Below are 20,905 nucleotides of genomic sequence, written 5' to 3' on the forward strand. Positions count from 1 at the left end.
GATAACATAAATCAAAATAAATAGTCCTTTCATTACATGAAGTCAATGATACAAAAGAGTTTGAATGAAGTAGATGCCCTATTAGCTTACACATTTCCAAGTCTTGACTTGGTTATAACAAAATGAGCTTCACTCAAATACAAATCTAGCCCTAGGGTATACAAAATAAACAAAACATGAAGCCCTTGCTTCCCAAAGGTCCCTCCAATGCTATTGCCTTGGTGGAGGCATGTCATTATTATTTGAAAATGTTATATCCAAATAGGGTGAACCACAACCCGGTAGAAATCATCTAACATAGTATATGAAACTTTAAAAAAATATAAGTACAAGTGCCTAACAATGCATACAGTAAAACTTTTCACAACTTTATTTACTCAAAAGATATCAATTTCAAGTCTTAATCCACTTACTTTCAATTCACATTTCGATTGCTTATCTTCATCAATTCATGAGTCAATTTCATTATTTCACAACAACCGAACTGAGACTACAACTCAATTACTTTCAATTCACACAACACATATGCATAAACACTTCAAACTTCCATTTCACGGATATTTCGTCCATGGGAAGCCTTCAAACGGGACCCATGTAAACGTAGGCTATACAAGCACTACAATTGTCATTTTACAGATATTTCGTCTGTGGGCTAAGCACCTATGTATAATTTCAGGACTTTCACCCAGGACACTCCAGCCAACTTAATTATAATGGAATCCATCCCCTTTCTTCTTCCAAATAATCATTCATACATATGCAATGTATATAAACACAAAATCAAACAATATCGTACGTCTCCTTTCCACTCTCGGATAATCATACATATACAATGTATATAAACATGGCCATATTCGATGACAAACATCAAAGATTAGTTTCAATTCGCTCAATCCACATGTCATTTCTACAACAGTCAAAGTTATTCTCTACCGATAGCCCAATACAGTTATCTCTAAACAGATATTCAATCTTAAATAGATAGTTTATTCAAAACTTTCAAACGGTGTGAAATAATACATATTCAATTTCACCATTTATATGAAGTGTCATCCAATTTCACATTTCTAATAACAATTTACATTATTTGTACAAAATAATAGTTTGATCCAATTAGGACAATTTTTTTCTTTTTCCCAAATATTAGCCTAGTGTCAAAATCATCAAATTAGATATAACACAACATCATTTTCGAACCCCACAAACATTTATTTCATCTTTACCCAAAACCCCTCTTTCCATTTTTATGCCCAAACCCTAGGTTTGTTTAAAACGTCCTCAAATCACACCATTGTTACACAAGAGACAATAACTAAGCTAAATATCATATGAAGGTGCAGAAAGAATTCCTATCTCAAAGGATGAAGATGAGCCAAGCTAGAGAGAAACTCCAAGAATGCTGAAACCCACTTATATTCGGATAAAAATGTAAATCTTGAGATGCTCTATCTTTTTCTCAAAGGTACTAGGGTTAAAAGATCAATGGATTTAGATGAAATTTAAGAGAAAATGTGAATTTTTAAGAGAGAGGCTCAAGGACAAGCTTTTTGAAAAATTTTGGAGAGAGAGAATAAAAAGTGATTCAAAATGTCATCTTTTCGGACTATTATACGCGCAGTCCGCTCGAGAGTGGAAAGTCCCACTCGAGCATCAGACACAAAGTTCCGCTCGAGCGTGAAAAGTGGCACTCAAGCGTAAGATACGCATTTCCAGAAGTTTTGCAGACGAAGGGCCCTGCTCAAGCGTGAGACTAGACGCTCGAGCGTCTAATGCACATTTTCAGTATTTTCAATCCTGCAAAAGAAATACTGAAAGTTAACGAATCCCGCTTGAGCGCAAGAATGGCCGCTCGAGCGAATGAGCAAAATTTGTGAAGCCTGCTTGAGGGCAAAAATGGCCGCTCGAGCGAAAAAGTAAAATTTGTGAAGCCTGCTTGAGTGCAAAAATGCCCGCTCAAGCGAATAGCCAAAATCTAGACAACAAAGATTTGAAAAAACAAACAACTAATTTGTTCCAAACGCATAATAACAACCCGATAATCAAAATAAAGAGAAAACAATGGAAACAAAACATAAATAACCATTTTAAACCATACCAAACCGAGTCCGAAATAAGATAGATAACAGGTAAAAGTCGGAATCGCTATAGTGACAAACAACTTTAAAGAATGAGAGAAGAGTTTAAAGAAAATTGATTAGTTAATATTATCTTATTAAAAGTGTAATTAGGATAATGAAATGAGTGATGAGACATTTCTCATTATTTTTTTATCATCAGTGAATCAGTAATCATCACTTAAATATAACAAATTATTCCAAAACTTTATTGCTCTCGCCTGACGCTACCCTTGCCATCTCTCAAATTTTCTACGTCCATCCCCGCCCTAATAAAGCTAGGGTCTAGGACGTAATTGTCATTTGGCAGTGTGATGCTATCACAGTTGAAATCTCTTTATTTCCATTAGAACTATCTCTGAACATTGACAACAAATTTAAACAACCAAACCCTAACTAGTTAACGAATATGCATATCCCCTAGCCACTTTCTTTTTTAATATGCAAGTAACCATGAAATCAGTAGGTCAAAAAACACTTTCTACTCATTTCAAGTTATGCGCATTTTTCTTTTCAATTTTTAAATTTATAAGGAGAATATGATACAATGCAAGTCCACCTCTGTCATTGATTATAAATTTTTTCTAAAAAAAAAATCACTACATCTCAGTCGACATTTTTTAAAAAATCAAAATAAGAAAGTGTTGATGTGAGTCTTCCTCAAGCATTGTTTTTTTTCTAGTTTCAATATCTTACAAAATATAAATAAAATAACCAAAAACAAGTGGAGACCAAATGGTATGCGTGTGATATGAGGGAGTAGTGCCACACTAAAAAAGCTGGCTTTTGGTGGTCCGTTTTAAGTAATGGCTCGTCATTTTCTTTTATTTCAGGCCATTATCCCTCTCTCTCCCGCTCCCTTCTTTCTGTCTCTGCCACAGTAGTAGTAGTACCCACTCAGGAATGGCACCAAAACAATTAAAACAGCTTCATTGCTACAGTTCAAATAACCTGTCACTGCCACATGAGCTGTACAGTGTAGCACTCTCTCCCTCTTATTAGAGCATCTCCCGTGGTTTATCAAATTTTTTATTAAATTTCAGTTAAAAAAGAACCATTTTTTTATTCTGATACAGACTACTTCAATAGTGGGTATCAAAACAAGGATACCGGTAAGACATATTTTTTATTTTTTTATCTCTTTGAACCTTTTGACCTATTTAAACCAAAATTTTTGTAAAGGAATCGGTAGACCGGTTAGTCATGCAGCTGATCGATCAGTTGATCTCCCCAACGGTCACACATAGTAAAATGATAAAAACTGCTGCATGTTCTCACTTTGATGAATTTTTTGATAAATTCTCAATTTGATACCAATTTAGTACAACCATTGAAGTAACAAATAATAACTTTTTCACTAAAATTCAAATTTAGGCCAAGTTTGGGAAGACTAAATAAGTGCACTTTTTATCTTTTTAGACTAAAAAGTTGAGGTTGAAAATATGAATGTTTGGGTTAACTTTTTTACTTTTTATGAAAAAATGTGTAATAAAAAATTGTAAAAATTGATTTGTAAGAGAAAATTAGAATTGGGAGTTGTGCAACCGTAATTGTTGACTTTTGATGAATAGTGATAACTTTTTAACTATTTGAATAACTTTTTAGCTTTTTCACTTTTTAGAGTGTTCCCAAACTTGACCTTAATGTTAAGTTTGATGAACCATCGGAGATGATTTTAGACATAAAAACCAACGACATACTCTCCACACCACACATCTGTGAGAACCCATTATCTCTGTGTGGTCTCACATTTCATCTTCCTCTTCATGGGACCCACTCCCTACAACCCCATTCCTACTTCATAACAACAGTGCCTTAAAACACTGTCAAACCAAAAATTAAAAAAATAAATTCAATACAATATAACAGTAACAAAAACTCTGACCCAAAAAATAATAAATAAATAAATAAAAACAGTAACAAAAGCATGGTGTAGGAGATAAATAACTAAACGATGTTTCCTTCCAAAATTTCGATAAAACATCTATTCTGTTCAGAGTCAGATCATGAGATATTACAAAACACTACTACAAAACACCAGCAAATTTGTTTTTGCCTTCTCTTTATTTAACACCAAGTTGTTCATACCCATGATGACATTCTGGTTAAGTCAGTACCCAGCACATAATACCCAAAATCAGATAAAAGGGATTGTGCCCACATCCTCTTCCATCTCCCTCCTCAGTCATCTATACATACATATATATCTATATATATATACATCTTTTACAGAGCAACCTCAGTCTGCAAAGTGCTGAACTCCACCTGTGGTTGCTGCTCGACCTCCCACTTCAGATTAGAAATGATTTCATCATGCACAGGCTCGTACTCCTAATCAAAACACAAAACAAAACAAAATCACTTTATATCATTACCATTTGCCCACTACAAGATGAAAAAACATAAAACTTTGAAGACACCAAGATGGTAATCTGTGAAGATTCTTTCTTTTTCTCACCAGTTTGTCCCTACCATTTATGCGAAACTTTGATATTACTACTATCAGAACTGATTGAAGTGACCAAAGAAAAAAGTGATTAATGAACAACCAACCGTGGACCCACCTCAAGTTTTTGGACGAGTTCTTTGGCGTTTGGGGCAGACACGAAGATGTGACGCTGGTATGGCTTGATGAACCCATCATCAACAGCTTTGTCAATGAAGGTCAAGAAGAAGTTGTAGTAACCATCAACATTCAACAAACCCACCTGCACCAATATTTTTAAGACTTATAAATGCTTAATTCATGGATAGTATGTTCTTCAGTATGTTTTGGAATGTGCTTACAGGCTTGTCATGGATACCCAGTTGAGCCCAAGTGATGACCTCCAATAACTCCTCCAAAGTTCCATACCCACCTGTTCGTAGAGACAAAAAGATAGAGGTTAGAGATTTGGGAAATGAAAAAGAAAATCAACATTAGGCATATCTCTAATTCTTTGAATGTGCCATATTTGTTTGAGTGTGTGTATATTTATATGAATATATATACATATATATAGAGAGAGAGAAAGAGGGGGGAGAGTGAGAGAGAGGGAGGGATGAGGGATGGGACCTGGTAAGGCAATAAAGCAATCGGAATGGCGGGCCATCTCGGCCTTCCTCTGATGCATGTCTGCTACGGGCTTTACCTCCCCAACTGTCTCACCTGTCAACTGTGGCACCAAAGGATACACAAAACAACAAACATAAACATTTTTAGACACCACCAAGCCAAGAAAAAGAACAAAATGACTTTCAAATGAGATTACTGCGTGCATACCTCTTTGCTCATCAGAGTTCTAGGTATAATCCTGAGGAAAGAAGAAACATGAATAAACCCAAAATATATGAGATACTAAAAATGAGTTCTGCAACATTAAATCTTGTAAAAACTATGATTGATGTATAGGTAGTGAAGTTGTTTGTTTATACCCAAGAACATGTCCTCCACCATCATGCACAGCTTGAGAAACCAAACCCATCAAGCCAACACTCCCTCCTCCATACACAAGATCCAATCTCCTTGACACCTTCAAAACAAAACACACAAAACTCTTGTAAACATTTCAACAAACAGATAACACAAATGTCAGTTTTGGGGTCAACAAGAAACACAAAAAATGGTAAAGCAAAAGGAACATAGGAGGAGTGTGTACCAATTCTTGGCCCAATTCAATAGCAGCATCTCTATAGCAATCCCTCTTGCCAGTACTGCTCCCACAGAACACACAAACCCTCTTGAACCTGGAATTTACCACTTTCTCCTCCATTTCCCTTGTCCTATGTGCTGTGAGAGAAATACTATAAAAACTTACAATCACTAACAGAACAGTTTCATGTAACAAAGAGCTTGGGGGTCAAGCAATATTTTCTTACCCAACCTCTATACAGAGCTGAATGGAACAGAAACTATATAGACTCCTCAATATTATAATAAAATAAAATAAAATAAAATGTTATTTCATTTCTTATTTTTTTCTTTTTTTAAATGAATGATATGAAAGTAATAATAAAGACAAAAGGAAAATGGAAAAGAGAAGGCAGGCTTTTTCTCCATCTTGGAATAAGGGACCGGGGTGAGGAGGTGTTGTCTAACCCTGTGATTACACGTGGCATAAAGTGATGATGAGTCGTCAAAGGTTCCGTGTGTATCATGGGTTATCGAAAGTTTAAGTAAGTCCAAATTTTAGTATAACGTCTCGTTTGATAATTAATATTTCAATTGAAAAGTTAAAAGTTTAAAAACTAACAATTTATATTAAAAAATTAGAATAAAAAATTTAAATTTTTAAATATCTTTTATAAATAAAAAAATTATTTTAAAGATATTTATTTTTTTATCTTATATTTTAATTAAAAAAAAATTATTAAAATAATATATCTTGAAATAAAGTCGAGCTAAAAACCAAAAACCTAAACCAAATCCAACCAACCCAAATGATTTTCTATCTTTATCTCTATCTCTATCTCTCTAGAAAATTAAGCTATACATCTGTTCGTAAAAATTATGCTAAATCTTGATCAACAATAACTAAGTAGTAATTTTAAAAAGATAATTTAGTAAGAACAATTAAGTAAATTGTGGAATTGGTTCAAATTTCTCAAAAGAATGAGGATTTTTTTGGAATAACTAATAATTACAAAGTAAATAAGTAGTAATTCCAAAATGAAACCACTGAAATTCACCAAGTTACAAACCATAAATTATAGAAGAAATTACTCCTAAGTTACAATCAACTACTCTTGATTTAAAAGCTATGTGTTGTTGAGATGATGGTATCATTTCTTTCTTCACTTTTCAGCCTTTATAGCCTTCTTTCTTTCTCTAACTCCTGATTACACGATTCTTCAAATCTGTAATTGTTACTGGATATCTGTTGTAATTGCCCTTTTACTTTCAAATATTCAAACGCTGTCACATATTCACTCTTACATGTTGAATAACCATCCTTACATGATGCCACATATCCATCACCACTTTTGGTCTTCCATCGACAAAGAGAAACTCCCACTTTACACATGATTCCTTGCTTTCTAAATCTATAACTTAGTTTAAAAGTAATGACACATACCTCTAATTTGAGAGTTCTAAATGGAGCACTAATGAGGTGGAAGAGAGAGAGAGTAGAGAGAGATAGAGAAAAAAGTGTGGACTCCACATTCATATAGGTACACTCCACATCATTAGAGTTACATTAGAGCTCTCAAATTAGAGCTCTCAAACATTATTGCTTAGTCTAATAATGTCACGACCCAAATCCGCCCCTATGGGTTTAGCACCGTAACCGGCCAGTAATCCAAGATTACCGAAGGCCTGCTTAACGGTAATACAGTAAAACAGAGTACAAGGGCATGGCGGAAACCAAAACAGTAAATAAACAATGTCCAATGAGTTGTGACAGTCTGTATGCCAAAAAGACTTTTCATACACATATACATGAACAGTACAAAACGGTATGTACATATATATACAATCATTCAGTTCAGGGACCTAATCCCTATTAAACAGTCCAGTAACAGTCTATACAGTTATACAAACAGATACAGAGACAGACGGGGAAATTAAAACACCCCTAAGCCATAACTTAACAGGCTCGGAACCTCGTAGTGAGGCACAGTGGTTGGCTTGGCAAACCTGGAGCTTAACCCCGACGCTTCTAGCCACGGTCTGGTGCCTGTACACCTATATATATATATGAGCAGTGAGGTAAAGCCCAGTGAATAACGTAATGCGTAAAGAGGTTAAGAATGAATGTCCTTACAGTAATGAAAATAGTTCGTTAATTCAGTATATCAGTCATTTAGTCATATGGGGTACATCCATTAGCATAACAATACAGTAAACAGTAGGTCTTAAAAGACCGAACAGTAATGATGGCCATCAATCAGTAACAGTAGTGGTTCTAACAAGGGAACCGACAGAGATCTCTGTAACAGTAACAGTAAACAGTAGTTGCTAAGGATGCCACAATACAGTTTAGAATATAGGACATGCATTCATTCAATTAACAGTATCAGTTCAGAAAGCAGTACAGTTCAATTGTTCAGAAGATAATCATTTTGAACATATCTTTACACAGTTGTTACTCACAGAGCTCTGGGCTACAGTAAAGTTAGAGCGTGTCCCCAGTCGCCAACCCTACACAGTTACAGATTGAACACACACTAAGCTACACAGTTGGGAAAGATAATAGCTTAATCCCTAATTTTGCCTCGGTGTGTTTTACATCTATATCCTCATTAAAATGTCTTAAACTAGGCCTAAGATGGGGATGAGGATGCAAAGATGCATTCAGAAAACAAGGTTCACGCTCGAGCGTAGGTTACTCCGCTCGAGCGGATATGCAGACAAAGGTTTCCGCTCGAGCGTAGGCTTACCCGATCGAGCGTTCTGCAAAACAGTCAAAAGTGCTGGATAGGTGAAAATCACGCTCGATTGGGCGTTCGACACCCGCTCGAGCATGAGACTCAATGTCCCGCTCGAGCGTTAATTATTCCGCTCGAGCGAACTTCAAAACAGTGCAAAGTACTGGGAGCACGAATTTCACGCTCGAGCGCCAGTCACCCAGCTCAAGCATGAGTTCAAAATCTGGAATTCCCAGGTTTGAACCTCAAGCTCAAATCCAAGTTTTAAAACATAAATTTCGATCCTCTTGAGCCAATTTTCCAGAAAACATCCCAAAACTCATAGTTTAACATGATTCCAAAGCTCAATTGTAAAATCAAGCCCAAGTGTGTTTTAAACAACTCAATTTCAAACCAACTTTCATAAACATAATTCAAGCATAACATGCATGAATTTAAACCATTTCAAAGCTTCAATTTCATGCTCTAATGAGCCAATTCTTCAAAGACAAGATGGAATCATGGTTCATGATCAAAAGATGAACATGCGTGTGGGAAATGATGAACTTACAACCTCAAAACTCTTCAATACAAACATGCATGCATGGAATGAGCTATAATCCAACATGTTAGAACTAAATCATGACTTGGCTCCTCAATTCGACATGAACCATGCAAGAATCAACTAAAACACAACAATGAAAGGTTGAATTTCCTTACCTAAGTCTTCAATCACAAGACTAGAAGCTTAATTAGACAATTGTCCTTCAATTCTTCAAGTTCTCTAAGCCAACTCTCAAGAACACTCACTTCTCTCCCTCTCTCCCTCTTGGTCGGCAAGTCTAAGAAAGAATGGGCTGATGAAGTGTTGTAATGTTAGTATTAGAGATCAACTAAGAGGCTCGTGAAAGTCCACTAGGTGACAAAATGGCAATTAAGTCCAACTCTTGTAATTTAACTCATTTTAATCCAATTTAATCATACCAAATCACATTTTAACTGAATATGCCATAAAATCACATTAATTCTAAGGATCACAAATCATCAATCAATTTCAGATTCGACCGCCGATAAGGCCTTCAATTCGCAATTAAACACAAAGGCATGAATAGACAATCAAACAGTCAACAGATAGACATACAATTAAACAGATACTTAATCAATTCAGTTCCGGATTTCAGTCAGTCAGTTCAGTACTTCAATTAATTCAGTTACCAATCATAATCAGTTTCAGTTTAGCAGTAATTAATGATTAATCGGTAAACAGTGACGAGGGTTGTTACAAATAACTATCGAGCTATCCCAAACATAGGATCAACTCACATCGGTGACACTTGTCCTTTAATTGATCCAAGATCCCCACTTTATCTCTACCACATGTCATTACCTAGTTGATCTATATGTTAACAAGAATTCAATAAAAATGGCAAAAATGCTTTAGAGCTCTAATATAAGAGCTCTAATAGCTCTAATGGGAAGGTGAGACCCATCCTGATGTGATGTTTGTGTCTTGTTTTTTTTTTTTTTTTTTTACTTTGACACATCACTAAAGTTTAAATTAGAGCTCTAAATTTAGAACTCTCTAGCATTTCTCTAAGGCTTGGTTTGGGAAGTGGGTTGGCTTTTTGGCTTTTTGACTTTTTTGGCTATTTTAGCCTGGGCTAAAAAGTTTGGTTTGGGAAGGGCTTTTTGGCTTTTTGACTTTTTTGACTTTTTTTGTGAGAGAAGAGTGTAATGATTATGGATTAGATGTGATGTTTTGTTTTTTGTGGCTAAAATAGCCTATTTTGTCTTTTGTGGCTAAAATAGCCAAAAAAGCCTCCAACCCAACTTGCCAAACGGAGCCTAAAAATGGATATAAACAACATCCCTTAAAAGATCTCCATTATAAACATTTTATAAATATAATATAATTTTATATATTTTGTCTCGTAATTAAAAAAATCATAATTACATATATCGTAAATTAAAATTAAAAAAAATAATTTAATTAGAAATGTATACTATTTCCCCTCTCCATAATGATGTATGATGTGTCCAATGAGTGCGCATTTTCTCGAGATGGAAGCCTCTCTCTCCCTTCTATCAGCCTCCCTGTCTCCAAAAGTCTAATCTATTTATTTTTCTTCCTATCAATTTTAATGCGAAGCAATCATAGCGCGGCGGTATATACACGTGCAGAACATCTGCTTTTGTCAAATTTTCTTGGTGCCCACCAAAACAACAAAATAATCAAAAATATTGTACTCCCTCCGTCCCATAATATTAGTCCCTTATTTCATTTTTCATTGTCTCAAAATATTAGTCTCTCTTCAAAAATCAAGTACAAAAATAATATAAATTTCCCATTTTGCCCTTCTTTTAAATTCATAAATAATATAAAAAGTACAATTATGACATTGATATTCTCAAAAAAGTGTACTATCAAAGGGTAATTTTGGAAAACTAACTTTTTAAAAGTACAATAATTGTACTACCAAAAAAAGTTAGATTCCCCAAAAGGGACCATTATTTTGGGACGGAGGGAGTAGTAAAAAGAAACTGGGGGCAATTTCTTGGAAAAACTAAAAAAATATACCTTTTTATACATGATATACATTTATTTAAGTTACATCAATTAACATTTATTAATATTTCATCTTTATTTTTAATTATTTTTTTACTTTTTAATAATTTTTTTTATAAAAAATTAAAAAATTATATTTATTTAAAGCATTTCAAATCACTCCTAATTTTGCCCATATTTCATAATTTATAATGGTAAGAAAGTAGTCATGCTAGAGGAATTAACGATTCATTATTTTATTTTAATAAATCCAATATTATATTATAATATTAATAATTTAAAATAAAATGGGTAAATTACATGGGTAAATTACATTTTTAACAATAATACTGACCTCTTCTCATTTTTTTTGAAAATACACTATTTACTTTTTGATTTACAGATTGTCTCATTTTATTAGTTGACGGTTAATTTGATTTTTTTTTTTTCCCTTTCAAAAGGCATCGATAAATTATTAGATTAGCTAAGAGATTGCAGTTTGGTTTATAAGATTTGAATTAATTATCGTAAATTAAGAATAAAATAAATAACTTAATTATTTTTTAAATAAACAAATTAGATTGAATTATTAAAATCAAATGAAAAATACAACAACTTAAATGTATGCAAAGAAATAAATTATATATATTTATTTATAGTTAAATCACGTAAGTATTTTGAAATGAATTATTTAATATTATTCAAATAAATACATGTAGTGTCCCAATTTGATAAATAAATTATGGGTATTGCAATTAAGTAAGAAAATTAAACACACTGTTCTTGGGAGATTTTGTCAAAATCCCTTCATAATAAAATTTTAATGTATTAAAGATAAGTACAAAAAAAAATTTTGAAAAGTCTAACATATATCATTATTATCAAAATATTAAATTTTGAAATAATATAATTTTTGATGTAGATGTCGATTTTTAATAAAATTAGTATTTTAAAAAAAAAATCATCAAGATTTATCAAATAAAATCCATGTTAACTATGAATTTCTTTAAAAAAATTTACTATCATCGAATTTGATGTAAACAGTAACAGTAACATATTACTCTGACAATATTGTCCAAAAAAAAAATATTTTACTTTATCTTTATTCAATTATGTGTTTTCTTATTACGGGGTTTATAAAGCAAAATAAATTGAGTTTTCATTTTCACCAAACAATTTTCCAATGGAGGGATTTTGGCTAAATTTCTCAATTTTCAAGTTCAATAATATGGCAATCAATTAATAAATTTAAGATAACACTATCTCTCATATTTTCTCAAAAGAAAATGCGAGCAATTTCTTAAAATTATTTTTGGCCCATATTTCATAATTTATAGTGGTAAGAAAATAGTCATGCTAGAGGAATTAACAATTCATCATTTTATTTTATTTTATTTTAATAAATCAAATATTATATTATAGTATTAATAGTTTAAAATAAGAGCTGTGATTGAGGCCTCGAAATTGAGGCTCGAAATTGCCTCAAATGCAATTTTTTTTTCTGGGCTAATACATTACAAAAAAATAAAATAAAATAAAATAATAATAATAACAAGCAAAGCATCAACCCCCAAAAAAAAAAAAAGAAAAAAAAAAAAGGGAAATTCGAGCCAAATTTGAGCCAAAAATTTGAGGCCTCAATCTTTTTCCTTAAAATAAAATGGGTAAATTACATTTTTAACAATTATACTGACCTCTTCTATTTTTTTTTTTTTTTGAAATTACACTATTTACTTTTAATTTACAGATTACCTCATTTAATCAGTTGACCGTTAATTTGACCCCTTTTTTTTTTCAAGAGTCATTGATAAATTATTAGATTAGCACCTAATAGATTACAGTTTGGTTTATATAAGATTTGAAGTAATTATCGTAAATTAAAAAAAAAATCAGTTAATTATCTTTTTGAATAAACAAATTAGTATGAATTATTAAAATCAAATAAAAAATACAAGAACTTAAATGTATGCAAAGCAATAAATTATATATATATTTATTTAAAGTTAAATCACGTGAGTATTTAGAAATAAATTATTTAATATTATTCAAATATACACATGTAGTGCCTCAATTTGATAAATAAATTATGGGTATTGCTATTAAGTCAGAACAATTAAACACAATTTTCAAGGGAGATTCATCATAATAAAATTTTAATGTATTAAAAATAAGTTTAAAAAAATTAAAAAAGTCTAACACATATCATTATTATTAAAATATTAAACTTTAAAATAATATAATTTTTGATGTAGATGTCGATTTTTAATAAAATTAATATTTTTAAAATTCTCTTATCAAGATCTATCAAATAAGAACCATGTTGATTATAAAATTCTTAAAAATAAAAAATAAAAAAAATTAATGCTATCGAATTTGATGTAAACAATAACAGTTACATGTTACTCTGATTCATAGTAACATGTTACTCTATAAATATTGTCAAAAAAATATATATATTTTACTATGTCCTCAATCCATTATGTGTTTTCTCATTATGAGGTTTATAAAGCAAAATAAATTGAGTTGCCATTTTCACCAAACAATTTTTCAATTGAGGGGTTTTGGCTAAATTTCTTAATTTTCAAGTTCAATAATATGACAATCAATTAATACATTTAAGATAACATTATCTCTCATATTTTATCAAAGATCAACTAATCATATTATTTGCACGTCATTGGATCTCGAAAATAGGTATAGAAAGTGAGTTTATATATTATTTTTTATAAATTATTTATATATGTGGTAATCAAATAAATATATGAGGGTGTATACCATATCATTATCTTATGGCGAAGTTGTTTCATGGCTTGAGTGGCCAGATTGGACTACCATGGCTGTGGATTCCCCCTACAGCATGTTTGATAATGAAATGGGAGAGTGGATTGACAGTCCAAGGGACTTAATAATCCCCCTTAGTAAGCGGATCAGCTTGGCTGGATCTTGGGTGAAATAAGAAAAATAGTAAGGGTGTGTTTGATTGGACGGACTGGAAAATGGGGGATTAGAATCCATCGAACTTGAGTCCTGGAACTGTGAATCCCTCGGACTATTTGGTCGGATTGGATATGTATCCTGTGTTTGTTTTTTCATGGGATTAGATGTCTGAATAGGACTATTTTTAGTGAATCCAACGTTTGGTTGGACGGACTGGATAGGATAAATGAACAAAAGACTATTTTACCCTTTTTCAATTGTTTACTAAGTAATAGTAATATTAAACATATCTTTAATATTTTAATTATTTTTAATTAAATAAATTCGTTTTTTTAAATTAAATAAATAAATAAATAAAATATCAATAAAATTTGTTTTAAATCATTACTGTATAACAAATCATTATTTTTTTTACATGCAAAACTTTACTGTGTTTGTTTATTTACACAATTAAATAAATTTATTTTTTTACACAATTAAATAAATAAATAACCATTAAATTTGATTTAATAAAATACTGTATAACCTGTATAAAAAATTTATATTATTTTTTTAATTAAAATTTTAAATAAATTTTAAATAAAACACATATTAAAATTTAAATAATGAAATTAAATAAATTATAAATAAAATTTTAAAATAAAACATCAATAAAATATCTATAAAAAATTATTTAAAAAATTTAAATAAATAAAACATCAATAAAAAGTTAAATAAAATAATTTTATTTTTAAATTGAGACATTTAAATTTTATTAAATTTTATTAAATGTAATACGTAATTAAATAGTAGAGGGTCAAAATGGTCATTTTCGCATCTAATCCCAACGGTGAATAGTCTCCCACATTCTATCCCACCCCCCCTAGGACACAATAGTCCCCCATATGGGGGACATGGAGTCCGGCCGGACTCCATGTCCGGTAGACTAAAAAAAAATCAAACGGCGGATAAGGAACACTATTTGAATTGTAATCCAAATAGTGGATAGTCCCCCGCTCCAATCCCCCCAATCAAACACGCCCTAAGGGGATTAAGTCTATTTTATATAATTTTTTTATTTTATTTTTATCAAGTGCATCTGTTTGTTTTAATATTTGTTTTAGTTTTTTTAATATAAAAATAATTTATTTATTTAATTTATATAAAAATAATTTAATAATTCCATTACTAACCATCTCTTATACTATTATCAAAACAAATATATTTTTACTTAATCCCCTTACTAAAAATCTCTACATTAATAATCTCTTCACCAAACAATTTTCCAATTGAGGGATTTTGGCTAAATTTCTCAATTTTCAAGTTCAATAATATGGCAATCAAATAATATATTTAAGATAACATTATCTCTCATATTTTCTCAAGCATCAACCGATCATATTATTTACACATCATTGGGCATAGAAAATAGGTATAGAAAGTGAGCTTATATATTATTTTTTATAAATTATTTATACATGTGGTAATCAAATAAATATATAAGGATATATGTACCATATCATTACCTTATGGCCATGTTTGTTTCTCGGCTTAAGTGGCCAGATTGAACTACTATGATTGTGGATCCCACGCACAACATGTTTGATAGTGAAACGGGAGAGCGGATTGATAGTCCAAGGGATTTAATAATCCCCCTTAGTAGTCGAATCAGCTTGGCTAGATCTAGGGTGGGATAAAAAAAAAAATTAGTGAGAGGTTGAGTCTATTTTATATAATAAAAAAAAAAAATTTACCAAGTGCACCTGTTTGTTTTAGTTTTTTTAATATAAAATAATTTATTTATTTAATTTATTTATTTAATTTATATAAAAATAATTTAATAATTCCATCACTAACCATCTCTTATATTACCATCAAAACAAATACATTTTTACTTAATCTCCTCATTAGCAATCCCTACATTAATAATCTCTTCACTATTCATCTTCTCACTAACAATCACATCTAACCTAATTCGCCAAACAAACGTGACCTATATATATATTTACTAGCACATTACATGTGTTATGCACAGGTATAAATAAATAATTATAACTTAATTTTAAATTAAAATATTAATATAAAATTTATTTAAATTATGTAGTAAAAATAATTTAAAATTAATCAAATTTATAGAAGCTAACAATAATTTATTGAAACCTTTTCCATAAAGATCAAAGTATTTTTGAAGTATTAAAATTTTAATACATATTTTATATAATTTTAAATATATATATATATATATTAATTATGATTTTAGAATTATTTTGGGTATGATTTAAAATTGATTTTTTTATTACGAAAAACATATAGAAAAATAAAGAGATAGGTTTATTTTGGCAATTAAGAAAAAAGCCAATTTAGTGGTTTATTTTAGGCCTCATTTATGAACAGACTATTTTATTAATTTTTTGATTTTTTAACTAAAATATAAGATAAAAAAATAATATGTTTGGAATAACTTTTTGATTTTTACGAAAAGATATGCAAAAAGTAAAGAAAAAAATATTTGACTTTTTAATATATGTTATAGGCTTTTCTATTTTTTTAGTAATTTTTTAATTTTTAAGCTAAACAAGCCCCATACCAAACTCACAAATTTTTTTTTTATAGATTTTTTTTTTCTAAAAAGAGAAAATTATTTATAAGTCCTGTTAGGGAGACTTATGCTACATATGGTCATACTAAAAAACTTATGTTCCCATAAGTCCTGTAGAAAGTTTGTTGATACATTTATCATCAATATTAGTTGTTAATATCATAAATAATAGGAAAACTATATATAGGAAATTGAATGTTACCATAGATCATATCTATATAAACATAACGTAACGTGACACCTACACAAACGTAACGTAACACCTATATAAACGTAATGTGACACCTACGATCTATGGTAACATGCAATTTTCTATAGAAAATTGCATGTTACCGTGGATCATATCTACATAAACATAACGTGACACCTACATAAACGTAACGTGACACTTATGATAGGAAATTGAATATTACCATAGATCATATTTACATAAACGTAACGTAACGCGACACCTACATAAACGTAATATGGCACCAACATAAATCAGCAATATTTTCACATTCAATTTAAAAAAATAAAAACTCATTAAGTTTGCGAAACGTAACGTGACACGTCACGTTACGTTTATATAGGTGTCACATTACGTTACGTTTATACTAACGGTAACCCGTGCGAAGCACAAAAAAAGACAATATACATTTTGTGTGATAAATAAATCATTTTAATCTTGAATTATGTCTTAATTACGGCAAGCCATGATGTTAGGCCATCATGGTAGATGTTAACAACAATTAACTCACAAAATTTCACAATAAAATTTGATATGCATAAAAATTTGTTAATTATAAAGATTGTTGGGGGTAATATTATCACAATTACTTGATAGCATAAATAATTTGTATCAAACTATAGCGTCATGCGGGGGGTGGGGGTGAAGCATTGAAAGAAATAAACTAAAAAAAGTGATCATAAATTTACTTAGACTTTCAAATCAATAGTATGTATTTAACCTTATTATCGTGAGACCAAATTATGACTCAACCTTTAATTATAATTTTTAAGTAGTTTTTAAAATTTTTTAATATGAGTTTGTTACCCTGCTCATAGAAAAAAATTCTCAAACAAATGAATAAATCATCAATTTTTAGCAACCCTCTGTCTTTGATCTCCTCTATCAATGACACATGCATATCATATGAGTATAACTCATTCTCCATAATCATTTTCTTCATTGCTTGAATAATACTTGCACAGTTCCTACAATATTTAAGAAAAAAAAATCAAAATAAGAACTTAGTAGGATTATAAAAATTATAATTTTAATCCATTTTATTTATAATATAGACTACTCAACGAAACAATGGTCGAATGCAACTAAAGTCATGGACATTAAATTAAATCATATGAGCTCTAAATTGATAGTATGATCTTGCAAATCAACTACTAATAATAAAGAAAGATCGACAAATATCTAGTACCTCCCTACCATCCGTGTGTTCTATTCATTAATTTCATATGTCATATGAAAGTGTTACTCGAATAGATCCTTCAATAAAACAAGTATCAAGAAAACAAATTTGTTAAGAAATTAATTCTAAACTTCATTATTAGAAAAACAAAATTTTCAAAGAAAGACTAAATTGAGAGATGGGATTGAAGAAATACTATAACCCAAAAAAAAAACAAAAAAAACACACACACACACACATAACATCAAATTATTACCTTGAATAAATATAGTGACAAAAATTTATTTTGCAAGATTTTTGTACTGCATCCTCTCATGTAGCCTTCGTCATCCTATTATTAATACTCTTCTTATTCTGAGCCAACATGGTCTTCCTATTCATCTGTATGAATTCATAACAAATTCTTAAATGATTTTCAAACAATATGGAATTACATCCTAATAATATAATTGCTTTGCAATCAACAACTAAAATAAAGATAATCTAACCAAATCTAAGTATAATTTATTCAAAACATAAAGGCACATATGAATAAAATCCTAAATGATTTGAAAATATGGACATTCAAGGTGTTCTTGTGCGTTTTGTGCTTCTTCATCTTAAGAAATTAAACCGTGGGAAGTTAAAGATAAAGGAGAAAAAAAATCAAACAAAAGGGATAAGTATATATAATAACAAATCATATTTTTATTTAAATTTCATTATTTCAATTTTTTTAAATTTTAATATATGTGATAGAGGGAGAGAAAAAATAGGAGTAAATCCAAATAAAGATTTAGATAATGCTTTTGATAGATATAGATTAACAAATCATATTCTTATTTATATCTAAATTTCATTATTTCAATTTTTTTTAATTTTTATTTGAATTTTTATTATATTAAAAAATTAGAAATTAGAGAAATGAGGTAAGGAGACTTCAGAAACTGCCACGTAGGAGAGAGAACTTTGAGATATTAGTATTGAGATTTTGAAGAATTTTAAGAATACATTACATTTGCTTATATATATAATATATAATATTGATATTGATTGATAGGTGTCACGTCACGTTATATTTATGTAAGTATCACGTCACGTTACGTTTATGTAGGATCTTGTGGAATACATTCTTATCTAAATAGGACTTGAGACTCAATAAGAAATTATACAGGATTTAATCTACCATAAATAAGTCTTCCAAAAAATAAATAAATAAGCTAAAAAAAATCATCCCAAGATAAGCCTAACCAAGCCAACTGTTACCATAACGACGTGAGTGGGGTTAACTTTTCCTTTTGGAATAAAACTAAGAAAAAATATGACTATGTTTTAATTGAGATTTTTATTGATAAGTCCAATTTAAAAAGTTTTAACCCAAAAAAATACATGAAGGAACTTTTTAACCCATTTAGTCCCATGTATGTATAGTTTTATTCCATAAAGTCCATTTTCTTGATTTACACTATTTTCTTGGACACTTATGCCCTTATATTTAATTTTGATACCCTTATAAATATTTTTTGAACGATTAGCAATTTAATGATGTGAACATTCATATTTTAAAATTCACATTAGTAGGAATGTAAAATTGGCTCGTGGGCGGCCCGAAACCCGGCCGCGAGCCGGGGCGGGCCCGACCCGTTGACAATGTGAATATTCACATTGACATATTAACATTCACATTAATAGAAGTGTAAAATTGACCCCCGTCCCGTGACGGGGCGAAACCCGCCCGCGACCTATGGCCGGCCCAGGGCGGTCCCGGTCCAGCCCGTCGACAATGTGAATATTCACATTGACATGTTAACATTCACATTGATAAGAGCATAAAATTGGGCCGCGGCCCATGGGCGGCCAAAAGCCCGCCTGCGGCCCGGGGCGGGCCCGACCCGGCCCGTTGACAATGTGAATATTCACATTGACATGTTAACATTCACATTGATAGGAGTATAAAATTAGCCCGCGCCTCGTGGCTGCCCAAAACTCGCCCACGGCCCTTGGGCGGGCCCGGCCCGGCCTGTTGACAATGTGAATGTTCACATTGACATGTTAACATTCACATTGATAATAGTATAAAACTGGACAGCAGCCCAGGGCGGGCCCGACCCGGCCCGGCCCGTTGACAATGTGAATATTCACATTGACATGTTAACATTCACATTAATAGGAGTGTAAAATTGGCCCTCGTCCCGTAACGGCGTGAAACTCGCCCGCGGCCCATGGGCGGCCCGGGCCGGGCTCGGTCCGGCCCATTGACAATGTGAATATTCACATTGACATGTTAACATTCACATTGATAAGAGTATAAAATTGGCCCGCGGCCCATGGACGGCCAAAAGCCCGCCCGTTGCCCGGAGCGGGCCCTGCCCGGCCCGGCCTGTTGACAATGTGAATATTGATAAGAGTGTAAAATTGGCCCGCAGCCCGTGGGCAGCCCGAAGCCCGACCGCAGCCCGAGGCGGGCTTGGCCCGACTCGTGACAATGTGAATATTCATATTGACATGTTAACATGCACATTAATAGGAGTGTAAAATTAGCCCACGGCCCGTGGGTGGCCCGGGGCGGGCCCGGCCCGGCCTGTTGACAATGTGAATATTCACATTGACATGTTAACATTCATATTGATAAGTGTGTACAATTGGCCCGTGACCCGTGTGCAGCCCGAAGCCTGACCTCAGGCCGGGGCGGGCCCGGCTCATTGGCAATGTGAATATTCACATTGACATATTAACATTCACATTGATAGAAATGTAAAATTGGCCCGCAGCCCGTGGGCGGCTCGAAGCCTGATCGCAGCCCGAGGAGGGCTTGGGCCGACCCGTGACAATGTGAATATTGACATTGACATGTTAACATTAACATTGATAGGAGTGTAAAATTTGTCCGCTGCTCGAAGCTCGTCCGCGGCCCGGGGTAGGCCCGGACCCAAACCCGAGCCACCCACGGGCTTCAGGCCGCCCGTGGGACGTGAGTCAATTTTACACTCTTATCAATGTGAATGTTAACACGTCA

At 31.9% G+C, this 20,905-nt stretch overlaps 1 protein-coding gene across 1 annotated transcript; it reads right to left on the reverse strand.

Annotated features, from left to right (window-relative positions):
- Nucleotides 1-4,054: 4,054 nt before the first annotated feature.
- On the reverse strand, nucleotides 4,055-5,993 carry LOC114264847 (cytokinin riboside 5'-monophosphate phosphoribohydrolase LOG5). The gene is made up of 7 exons (XM_028205563.2): nucleotides 5,753-5,993; nucleotides 5,529-5,626; nucleotides 5,377-5,407; nucleotides 5,170-5,269; nucleotides 4,902-4,972; nucleotides 4,679-4,822; nucleotides 4,055-4,445 (listed from the first exon to the last, which is right to left on the reverse strand). Exons 1-7 carry the CDS (start codon nucleotides 5,864-5,866, stop codon nucleotides 4,341-4,343), a joined length of 663 nt encoding a protein of 220 aa, XP_028061364.1. The 5' UTR covers nucleotides 5,867-5,993; the 3' UTR covers nucleotides 4,055-4,340.
- Nucleotides 5,994-20,905: the final 14,912 nt, after the last annotated feature.

This window comes from Camellia sinensis, unplaced genomic scaffold (genome assembly GCF_055761805.1).
Source record: "Camellia sinensis isolate YWXY unplaced genomic scaffold, ASM5576180v1 Unanchor2, whole genome shotgun sequence".
Taxonomy (NCBI): Eukaryota; Viridiplantae; Streptophyta; class Magnoliopsida; order Ericales; family Theaceae; genus Camellia; species Camellia sinensis.